Genomic DNA, 12543 nt, shown 5'->3' on the forward strand with positions numbered 1-12543 from the left:
TAACCAATACACCACAATGCTATCTAAATGCTAAATATTTCTATTCTAAAGTTTCTGTGCATTATATATCATATAAATGTACTGGGACAACAAAGTGGAGCAGTGGTTTGCATTGCGGCCTAGCAGCGCTGGGGACCCTGGGTAGCTACAGTATCTGCGTTGAGTTAGAATATTCTCCCTGTGATTGTGTGGGTTTCCTTCAGGTGATAATTTTTTCCTCCCACAGTCCTAAGACATACTGGTAGGTTAATTGGATTTTGGGAAAACTGGCCCTGGTTTGAGTGTGTGCGTCTTTGTGTCCGTTTGTGCCCTGAGATGGACTGGCATGCATCCAGTAAAGGCCTTGCACCTGTTGCTTGGCGGATTAGGCTTCAGCTCCCCAGTGACCCCGTATTGGATAAAACAGAACATGGATGGATCTTATTAGATAACTGGTAATGCTTTCTAAAAAGTGTTCATTCATTGTGTGTGGTTCTTAGGCCAGGTCCTGCTTGTGAATGGCACACAGAATCTACCAGGAATCATGATTATGCCTCATTATGGATGTTGAAAGGGTCTCTGTGAACGTTGTACACACGTTTCCCACAGAATATGAATATTTTATAAGGTGGATATCCAGAACTGGTTTGAACTGGAATGGAAGAATGCTGGACACAAGGGCTACTATGTAATTCTATACGAGTGTATAGGAATGTGTGCTATGAACCTCAGTAACCAATTGTATTAAAAGAAGTTATCTTTAACAAATAGGGAGGTAGGAAGATGTGTGTGATTTTGGAACACTGCCAATCTTCTAAGCACAGGGAAGCATGATAGATAACAGAAAAATATTTAAGGACTGTTCTACTTTAATTACTTGGAAAAAAATACACCTAACATCTCTGCATGTTTCGCGCTCATGTGCATGAAATAAAAACTTATTTTAACTTCTGTGATGGACTCCCGACTGTCTTTTTAGGGGGAAGGGGAAAAAGTTCTTCAACATGGACGATATCCTATAAACAGCTAATAGCTGGTGTGCAAACTACTGAATTATTCTTCAAGTCAGTTCATTGACATCTTGAGGTTTCGGACTGAAAACAAAGCTGGTTAATTGTTGAAATCCACCAATGTTTCTTACAAGGCTAATTTCTGCCATCATGCATTTTGTGCTGGTATGGTTTGAATCTGCAAAATACAGTATTTATAAAAATATACTTTTTTTTTTGCTGGAATAGTTACTTAGAATGTTAAACTACAGGGCAGTAGGCAAAAAAAAAGCTTCTCTCTTTGGACATGCATATATTAAAATAATATGGGGGGAAGCTCATTCAGGACATTGGTGAAATATTACCAGCCTGTCAATCACTTGCACAGGTCTTTTCTCTTTGCATTTTCGGACGGCTACAGTACACTGCAAGTTAACAGTTAACCCCGAAACAGGATAAAACGTTTGCTCTATCTTATCCAGTGCTGGCTCATATCCAATAGTCCCAAGCTTTTGGCTCATGCTGGGACTGATGGAACAGTTAATCAGTACAATTTTCAAATATTTAGCCAATGCCTTACGTCACTTTAGGTATAAAAAGCAGAGTGAGGAGCTGAGTGAGGGAGGTGCAAGAAAGGAAGAGATCTCTGCACTTTTGAGGAATTCAGGGGAGGAGTGCAGTTCAGAGCCTCTGTGTCAGTTACTCCCAAGAGCTCCACCCAAGACCACCATGCAGTCATTCATCTGCATCAAGAAGGCAGTAGCCACATGGCTTGTGGTGTTCCTCCTCATTTACCAGGTAAAATATCTTCAGGTTACTGTTTCCAGGATGGGCGGCACGTTGACACAGTGTTTATCAAAGTTGCCTTGCAGTGCTGGGGTCCTGGGTTCAATTCCAGACCTTGAGAGCTATCTGTGTGAAGTTTTATGTTCTCCCCGTATCCATGTGAGTTTTCTCCAGGTGCTCTGATTTCCTCCTGCAGCCAAAAGACCTACCGGTAGGTTAATTGGATTCTGGGAAAAGTGGACCTGGTGTGAGTGTGTGCATGTTTGTGAGGCGCTGTGTGTCTGCCCTGTGAGAGACTGGTGTCCCATCCAGGGTGTATCCTGCCTTGTGCCCTTTGCTTGCTGAGATAAGCTCTGGCTCTCATGTGACCCAGAATTGGAAGTAAAAGTTAGAAAATGGATGGATGGAGTCACAACTTTGCTCTTATGGCAGATGTACAATAATTCCTGTCCAAAGACAAAAAGATCAATGTTTTGTTATGTTTATGAAGTTTTGGGAATATGAGGTATTATAACCCTTTTCAGCAAAGCTCATGGAATTGATCAAATACCAAAGCGTTTTGCCACAATTCCATTTATAATTCTCCAGGTCATGCCATGGCTACGCACACTGAGAGTAAGAAATTCAGTAGCTTGAAAGTTGAAAGTCTAAATGTGTTTGTGATTGACATTATTTACAGTGAATGAACAGATTCATAATTTAGATTCTTAAAAAACAGAAAAAAGGACTTGAATTATCATTAGAGATGTTCAAAAACCTGTGGGGAAAAATGAATCCTTTGACCTTACACCAACACTTATTATGTCAGGTGAATGTCGAGTTAATGTCTGATAAGACACTGGGCTAACAGCAAAAACTAAGAGAATTACAAAAGCACAGTTATCTCTGCCCTGGTGATTCACAACTACTGTATCATTAATTAATTTATTGCCTGTTTTAAGGTATATGGCAGTTTATGAAATACCTTTTTTTGACAATATCAAATTTTGAGAAATGTTAGCAGGTTTAAATTTAGTAGTAGTAATCAATACATGAGTTTCTATTCCAATCAGTTGTCAAAGTGTCATCATGTTTTTGCCTTTGTCTTTTGGGGAAGATATCTAGAATCCTAAGGAATACACATGGACACTGTTTAAGACATGCACTGTCCTGGATTGTAGAGCCACAATTAATACCCTACTGACAGACGAGTTTTTGCATTAAAGGCCTTCAGCAAAATCATCAACAGCTAAATAAAATATCAGTAACCACTGATATATGCTGGTACATTTAGACAGTCATTTGACAATTTTCCTATGGTTATACAAACCTAATACTGTACATTTCCATTGCTATCCACAGTTTCATATAATTTGTTATTAATTTATCTGAAATTGGAAACCAAAGATACTAATATTTGTACTTTTTTGTTGTTGAACATTTTACTAATCCAAGTGAAGAACTTTTCTCATGGGCACAACAGCCGTGTCTCACTTGGAATTTGAATCAGCAGCCTTCTAGATGTCTAAAGCTCTAAACAATGCTACTGTATGTCTTCACCCTGCTTTATCACAGTACACTCTTTAGGGGGGTTCTGTGGCCACTGAGTGATGTGAGACGTGCAGCTCTTTATGTCTGCCCTTTGTGATGAAGATTCGAGCCCCGATCCATACATTTCTATCCCAGGAGGCAATTCAAGGATTCATCACTGTGCGCGTGTCTTTTCCAGGTCTCCTCCAGCCCAGTTCCAGAGGGCCAGCCCTCCAGCACAGGCTTCAGCACCAAGGCCCTGAGTAGGAAAGCCCGCATGACCCCCCTGTGGCGATCAATAGGTATCAAGCCCCATGGAGCCTACTGCAAAGACAGCTTTGAATGCACCACCAAGGTTTGCAGGTAACTACAGCCTTCCAGCTCAGATGCAATAATGGAAATGAATGCAGGAGCAGTAGAAACTATGAGTTCATTTGTCTGCCAAAATCACAGTTCTCATGACACTGTATGTTGACCCTTGTACTTTTTTGTGCTCTAAAATAAAGATAAAGGCTTATACAGTATTTGACTCTGAGTGACACGTTGAGTGTTTTTCTGTTGTGCTGAGGTATACATTTATGACCCCAGACATCAGATAAAGAAGCCAATTCCTAAATGCTTTTTTGCTGATCAGTCAATGTCCTGCCCAGGGCAGACCTCTTCACAGCCTTCTTATGAATGTGGAGAAGAGCTGAGAGTTGAAGAGTTGAGAGTCTGAAACTGCTGTGCAGTAACAATGAAAATAAGGAAAAGCAATGTACAGTTGCTTCTCTATCTGATTAACCTTCTGCAAGAAAAATTAAACAATTGTATCGCCTCCTGTTAAGCTTCTGTTCCTTTTGTAACAGGTAGTCACATTTTACTTGCTACAACAATACTTACAGCATTACAAATGGATTTGCTTTAGTAAGAACTAGTATTTAGGGCAGAACTGGAGGAATTACATTGTCATGCTGCATCATATTTAGGCATTGAAAATGTTCCGTTCTGAATTGATATGATCGTGTCAGCAATATACAGGTTCACAGCTTTCTTTTCTTTCGTTCTTTCCTCAGAGAGGGGCACTGCTCGTCCTATCAGCACTTTCAATCCTGAGAGACTGTGTCATCATCCTTGGACAGAGAAGTGCACTAACCCACCAAATTTCTTCACTACAGAAATACGACTGGAGCAGTTAGGGAGTACAGAAAACTTATCTTTTTTGTTTAAAATAATGCACCTTGTAAAATGGCAATGTAATGTATGCGATATTATAAATGTTTGCAGCAGTTTAGTTTAGGAAGTGAGACAGTCCTTACTGTGGACTGCAGTGTCTGGAAAACTGGGTTTGGTAATACCAATGTCTAAAGCTATTAAAAGGGCAAAGGTAAGTGGGATGTTTTCTTAAAACAAAATAACCTATACCTGATCGATAGACTCCTTTTGAAAATTAGAAAATTTCTATAGAAAACTTTAGGTTATTTTCTAGGAAGACTTTGGAATCAGAAATGTTACAATGTTGCCCCAGTTGTCAAAAAACAAGAGAGTATCAAAATTTTGCACTAGGGACAATAAATTGTTCATGTTTTTTCTCTGAGAAGTGAATGTAAATCTGCTGATATTTTAATGTTACGTTTAAGTAACACTCAAATGTGCAAGAATATTCTTCATAGCATCATACTGTATATTGTTATTCCACTAAAGACTGTATTTCTGCTGGAAAATTCAATATATTGTTGTGATGCAGTGTTTCCAGCTAAAATCTTCAGATCCTGCAACGGAATGGCACTAAGAACACAGTGCTCATGACTTTAAAAAAGCTCATACAGTACATGTAATAAATACAAAGACTAAAAACTCTCCCTGTAGCTCAAGTGTTAAAAGAAATTTCTGGATATAACCATGCTTGTTTCATTTAATTCCTCTTTTTTTAAAATGGAACCATATTTACGACATTTGTTTTTTTTAAGAAAGAGAACATAAGCTATCAATTAAAAAAGTAAATCACACATCTCTTTTGGCATTGATGGGGCTGAGAGTTGAGAAGAATTGTTTAGTTTTGACATTCCTTAAGTTCACAAAAGTTCACAAAGAGTGGGAGTCTCGAATTGTATGGGAAGAGAAATGCATGTATTAAACTTGTGGACACCATTATATTTGTTAATTACTCACATAGCAATATGTGGCATGTTGAAGTACTGCAGCCTTTTTTCTAGTTATTAAGCTGGTTGTGTACTCCTATGCTTATTAATAACTCATTTTTTGAATGGGAAAGTCATGCGATTTTTTTGTTACTCAAAACCTTTTCAAATGTACCACCTCCCATAAAATGCAGTGAAACATTTTGGGGGGAAAGATTTTTAAAAGTGTTCGTCCCCAAGGTGTGTACTAATGTAAATCATTAAAAAAAAAACGTCAGCTCCAATTCTGCTCTCACAGAGCCAAGCTGATGTTTAATCGTTTTATTTATTTTAACAATTCAAGTTTTCATATTGACATGTTGTACGTGAATTTCCAAATAGAAACATGAACTTATATGTGAGGTCTGTGAGGTCTATTTATTGTGTAAGCAGCCTATGTAGAAAGTGTCTTTTGTCTTTATCTTCATTCAGCATGACTTTCCTCCAGGGGCTTAACTGAGGGGACAAATTTGTCATTTTGGATGCTGAGTGTAGGATGCCTTTGATTGGCAAAAGGAGAAGGAATGTCATGGAGTCCAGTAATCATTTATGTGCACATGGGTGTAATGTGAAACACTTCTTAAGCCTCGCAAAATAACGTACTGTAAAAGAATAGAAAATTCATAGTACTGTGACTTCTGCCTTTGATGTTTTGTATTTCTTTTTTTCTTTTGACAAGAGACTGTAAAATGCAGAGAGTGTCATTTTACTAATAAAAAAGCCTTAACCAAAATGTTTGAAGACTTCTTGTTTCAGCCCTGATGTTGGCCAAATCATTTTCTTTTCTGAATAAAAAGCATAATTGCAATTTGACTTCCTGCTGGTGCATTTGACACGATAAAGGTATTTTCCTGATATTTTCAGCTGTCAATGATATTTTTGATTAAGTAGTGTAATAGTTCTTCTCAAGGATCTTTGTAAAAATGAAAATACAGTATTTGAATCCATAACCATCAATTTACAAGCCAAAATCCCTAAACATTACATTATTTGCCATAACATGGTATATCACAATATAGCCACCAAAACAGACTAACAGACACTTGCTCTTCCTGAAAGCACCAAACTGCTCCATAGAATGTGACCTCTAGCACAATCATAACCATTTAGAGAACCTCTCAAGCTTGGTGAAGACAACAGGTGACAGCAGCGGAGTACCATCCTGTACATGTAACTGCAAGGACTGGAAAGAAGAGCTTTTCGTTTCCTTTAATATTTGCTTGGCCATTAAATAAATTGCCACATCGAGGCCATGTGGTAGCGGTATAACAGAAATAACAGTAGATTAACTTCTACGCAGTTAATATGCTACAGCAACTGTATAGAACAGCAATAAAACATTGTGCACACAGGACTCTGGAAGAGGGACGGGTGGCACTTTTTAGATTGGAGAAAGTGTCTGAGGGGAGCAGCTACAGTAGCTGGAATACCAAGGGCAAGAGGCCGGGGACATGGGCAGGGCTTTGATGGAGCACACCTGGAGGAGTCCTAAGGGAAAGAGACACTGGTTCTCCTAGCCCAGTCAAACGGTACCCATGATGCAATGTCCCAGGTATTCTTGAGAGAGTTTGACCTCCAGGGTTGTCGAAATGGGTGTCACAGAACGGAGAGCACAGGGCAAGCTCAGACCTGCTGCGGAGCTCTCACTCTCACCGTATCTCAGACAGCAGCTCCCTCACATGCTAGGGAGGGAAGAGGGCGAGCAATGGACTGCATGGGAGACATAGGAAGCAATTTCATGAATGGCTGTTTTCAGACAGCAGCAGGGTGTGAGAGATGGTATGCCATGATGGTATGATGGTATGCCTCTAGGCATCCCTGTAGGCAGAAAGATGGAGAAATTGTACTTTTGAGATGCAGCATACTGTACTTCTAATTAACTTTCAATATGGCTCTGATAATACCATTGGTTGTCCAAACTGAGCAAAAAGATCGACAGAAAGCTCTATTTTAGCAATGAATCCAGTCACCTTTGTTATGATGAGTTTTACAATCTTTTCCAGGAAAACGACTAATAATAGGTCAGGTTAGAGCAATTAAGCTGACTTCAGGCAGCAAAAAGCTCAGTGTAATTAAAATAATTAATACGATACCAAATCAATGCTTCAAAAGGTATATTTAAGCTTTCACCATGTGAAATGCAATTTTATGTTCTAGATCTCAGTCATTGCAAAGTCATCTACCCAGGCTTCCAGAGTGGAAAAGCTGAAAAAGCTATAGTCACAGATGACCATCTTTTAGAGACTCAGCTGCTCTTCCGAACAGCAATGAAAACCCATGAACAGGGTTGTGAGTCGTTTGTACCATCTGGTCCAGTTGCAACACAGAAACAGTGGACTCACAGACCTTGAGACGAAAGTTCACGAGACTAAATAAACACAGAGGGTAAACACAGCCGCCCTCCCTAGTGCTAGGTTGGCAAGTTCATACTCCCCACAAGACTAGCATCATGTTCTCCTATTTCCTAGCAATCTGGACACTCTGTGTTTGCTTCTGAGAGACCAGCCAGGGCCGACGTGTTGATCTCAGGGCTGTTTTCCAATCACCACGTTTGGCGTGTAACAGAGGAGCCTGATTGACATCTCATGTGGTATTAGTTGCAAATGAGCCTTTCTCTCGTCCTTCAGGGTAAACAAAGGAAGAACATTCAGGTCCTACAGTATACTAGAGTCAAGGCACTAACTGAGCAGACAGAGATCACCTTTGGCTGATGTTCTGATAGACGTGCTACAGACAAACAGAGAAGTCAATAAGGCAGTCTGGGTCAGAACTCAGCTGACTGTATTAGTCTGAAATGAAATGACCTTTTTTTTTCCTTTTTCCCAAGGCTGTTTGTCAGGAAGTGGACTGAACAGTTAATTTGAATAGTTAATTATCAAAGATATCCCACTGTTAATTTACTGTATATTACTAATAAAAGCTTTCCTCCTCATGCTGGTGTCCAACTAGCTGCGGTGTCAGATATCTTACTCTCTTTCTCCCTGTGCTCTTCCACCCTTAGCTCTTGTGAAGCATTAAGGACTCCTGCTAGCCCACAAAAAACATTGTTTTAACCTGCTAGATTTTGGGGGTATCACCCGGAGCCAAAATTGTGTCCCCATTCATTTAGGTGAAGCAAATGGGCCAGACAGGTGAGAGGGTGCTTTACTCCTGTTCACTGACAAGAATCACAAGAAGCGATTCACTACCCGTTCCTACACCAGGTCCGTGTCAGGCTAATTAACGTCTCTCAGTGCCGATGTTCTGATGTTGATAGACGTGCTCAGTGCTGATGTTCTGATAGACATGCTACAGACAGAGAAGTCAATAAGGCAGTCTGGGTCAGAACTCAGCTGACTGTATTAGTCTGAAATGAAATGACCTTTTTTTTCCTTTTTCCCAAGGCTGTTTGTCAGGAAGTGGACTGAACAGTTAATTTGAATTGTTAATTTACTGTATATTACTAATAAAAGCTTTCCTCAGTGGAAACGTCTCTCAGTGCCAATCACATTTGGATCACTTTTCTGGGTTAGATCATCTTGGAATCCCAGTCTCTACCATTAAAGTCTAGTTTGGTCTTACCTCACCCATATCTGAACCAACCCCATCAACCATAAACGCACGCATCATGAGCTTTGTGTTGAAGAACTTTGTGTTAGACCTCTTTTCTCCGAACGGCCATGTTGCCATTTCCTCAGCTAGCTACCAAACAAACTTTCAATACATAACCCTAATAACAATCATTGCATTAAGTAGGGTTTGATCGACCTACTAAAATATGTTACTATGTAACTAAAATATGTTACCATATTCCATTCATTTTGCAGAAAATATGGTAGCAGAACTATCCAGTTTGCCTTTCTTTTCAATACACCACGCTTCAGCATGATGTGTGTAAGGGCTTAATCACATGCTGCCTTCATTTATTGAAATGAACTATATCAGATGTGAAGCATTTTGACATAACCTGCTGCTGACAGATTCAGAACATCAATGCTGTGTTTTTTAGGCACGTTATTCACTCTGAAACAGCAGTGATTGCAAAGCTAAAGGACAAGTCATTTTGGGTCAATTGCAACAAACTGAAAGCAGCCTACTAACTGGGGATGAACCTTTGGTTAGTATGGAGCTTTGTACTAAATCCACAAGCTTGTTGCAATTAACTCTTTGAGACCTGGAAAGGTTTTTTTTTTATAAGTAGAGCAATTCAAATACTTGGTGAAAGGCCTGAAGGAAAACATTTTGTGTCTACAAAGTCTTTTCAGAATGAATTAGGTCAGCCCCTGTCAGTGGACTCCTCCGAATAACTGCATTTCTCAGGCAATGATTGTGTTGTTTGTAAATAATGAAGAATGTTGTTTATTATTTTGCAAGACGGTTGTTAGAAAAATAACGTAGACTGCTGTTTATTATTGTGCCACAGTGCTTCACTGACAGACTTCTCAATTCGACTGCAGTTACTGCATAGAAGACATAAAAACACCACATGCTTAATTCTCAATCTGAACAGCAGGCCTCACTGTGTATTTGTGGAGACTTGGGCATGCTAACATCAACCTTCACTCTGTTTTCGCTCTGTATTGAAAAACAAGAACCGATTGCCTTCAAGGAGAAAAACATATTTCATTGTAAATAATTTGTCTAACTGGCGCCACATTTGCATTTCTTATTTGCTAATTTTAGCTGTGGTGATGCATTGTTTTCTTCTTATCTTAGTGCTGAAAGAGGATTAAGACATAAATGACCTTTTAAGAAATCTTGTCAGGAGCTTCAATTTGTTTGATGCGCATTGCAGTTTTAACTCCATATTGGTTCTTTGTGTGGGCTCTATTTAGCTTTAAGTTGCTTATACAGACCAGGCGAAAAATATATATACTTCATGAAATTTGTACAGTAGATAATTTTTGCAGGATTACCTCCATACATGAAACAATGGTAATTATTCTGGTAATGTCCATAGGATATATGGCATAGGATTGACTCCTCTTTTTGTCCAGAAACCTGTGTACATCTTGATTTTCTCCTCCCACATAAATCTGAGGGTACTGAGACTAAGTGAGAATCTCCTCAGATTTATTTTGTCATGTGAAACCATCAATGTAGTCAAGGGAACAGACCTTGACCATGAGTGCTAAGCTTCGAAAAAAGCACTTCAGAAAAACGTATACAATAGGTCACTGATACTACAGTATATAAAGTACAATGTTATCAGTGCATAAACAGCTCTGCAGGGTTGTGAAAACAGAGCACAAAAATCAAGATAGCTTGCATGAAGTTAAACCATGTATTGTAAAGAAGGACATGTCTTTCTCGGCAGGTATTTTGTCATTTGACATTTTTAACCCTAGAACTCCTCTAGTCTTACTACTAACTTCTGAAACAACAACAGAAGGACACACTGGAAAAAGGATTAGTTGTAATGTATTTTAAGGAGTAACAAAGGCAGACTGAAAAATAAATCCAGGTGTCTACAGAGAATCACAAAGGACTTGCTCCCAGGTTTTCCGAAGGTGGTCTTGCCTACTACAAATCAAGTGTTGTCTGTGCAAAACCTTGTTGTTGGCGCCTCCTAGTGGAGAAGTTTGGGAATAAATGTAACATTGCATAATACCTTCAGAAACACGAGTATAGAAAGGAGAGGCTTTCATTTGACATACTGTATAACAGAAACCACTCAGACTTGTTGGGATTTGTGAGCATTTGTCTGCGAGAGACCAACCAACTGCCTTGAAAGCGCAGCACTAAACACATGATAAAAAACAGCAGTTTGCGGAGTGAAATGAAACCTACTGTATTAGTGCGCTCAACGCCATGAAGAGCTACATACCAAAACTTTGTTTTGTTAAAGTAACCCTTTTGTTCAATTAAAATTAAGTATCGAGTGTTCCACGTCTTAACACCCCCCGCCCCAAAGTATTCTCCAGAACATTCGTTCATGTTACAGTATATATTGTCACAAGCTAAGATTTGCAGTTTAAACAGCTTTATTTAACGTTGCTTATATGCTGTATATTCACGGTATTGTATTATTAACGGACTACGGGAACTCAGAGGAACTAAAAATATAGTTTTAAATATAGTTTAGTATATATAAACGAGATAACTCAATTACCTGGATTACTTTTGTAAACGTGCTGAAAAAAGTCAGGATTTTCGGTTTCACGAAGCAGGGTTGAATTATATCCGGTTTAATAGCTACTGTATAGCAACATCCTCTATTCCTAACCTGCTCCGGGGCAGGTTATGTTAAACTTGTGACTGGAGCAGCTTTTTTTTTTACTGTTGGAAACTGGGATCACTTCAGTAAAGCAGCAGCGTGTCATGCAATAAGGAAAAGTGGTGTTTGCACCAACACAATTTTGAAGTGTTCAGGCGGGTAGTTGCGTCAGCATGCGTAGGCTGCAAAGGAACAAGTAATAGGTTTATTCCATGCTGAACAAGGGTTCCATTAAATAACTGGTAATATTCACATATTTAATTCTATCCAGTGTAAAAGTAGCTTCTGTTCCCTGTAGATATGCACCCTGATCTAAATACTTATTGAAGTATTTCCTAATACAATAGGTTCTCTGGACCATCATTCTCTGGAATTCCTCATTAAAGTCCCCACAGGGCATTTTCTAACAAAATCAATGTATAGTTAAAAAAGTAAAAGTCTTGCCTAAAAAAATACACTTTTTATTTTACTTAAGACTTTCTGAAACTTGTGGAAGAGCCTCACTTATAGTTGCCCAAGTTGCTTTAACCGGATAATCTAAACCTGAGTTTGCCTTAGTGAAACCTGAACACAGTTATTGGGTTAAGTCTAATTGGATAACATAAGAAAATCCTGAATTACAGTAGTTCAACCTGCTTCATGAAACAGCTCCATGATTCAGATTCAGGCCTGAACTCATCTGTTTTCCCTAATTTCATTCTATCTCATTCACTTATCGTACCTGTCGCCAATATTGCGATGTATTGACACAAGCGGAGATGGAAAATTTTTATTTAACATTGCTTGTGCGCCTCGTATTCAGGGACATTCTTTTACTAACTCACTACAGGATGAAAGGTACCATTTTTCAGATTTGTCATTGTGGAGGTATGAAGTATTAACTTTAGGGTACGTTAATGTGTGTAAATGTCAGGGTTTAGATTTT

The 12543-nt window shown here is 39.0% G+C and overlaps 1 protein-coding gene across 1 annotated transcript; it reads left to right on the plus strand.

Annotated features, from left to right (window-relative positions):
* Window positions 1-1613: 1613 nt before the first annotated feature.
* Window positions 1614-6134, plus strand: leap2 (liver-expressed antimicrobial peptide 2). Its single transcript, XM_088925408.1, has 3 exons — window positions 1614-1766; window positions 3463-3626; window positions 4319-6134. Exons 1-3 carry the CDS (start codon window positions 1698-1700, stop codon window positions 4356-4358), a joined length of 273 nt encoding a protein of 90 aa, XP_088781534.1. The 5' UTR covers window positions 1614-1697; the 3' UTR covers window positions 4359-6134.
* Window positions 6135-12543: the final 6409 nt, after the last annotated feature.

Source organism: Atractosteus spatula, chromosome 9 (assembly GCF_055471065.1).
Source record: "Atractosteus spatula isolate fAtrSpa1 chromosome 9, fAtrSpa1.hap1, whole genome shotgun sequence".
Taxonomy (NCBI): Eukaryota; Metazoa; Chordata; class Actinopteri; order Semionotiformes; family Lepisosteidae; genus Atractosteus; species Atractosteus spatula.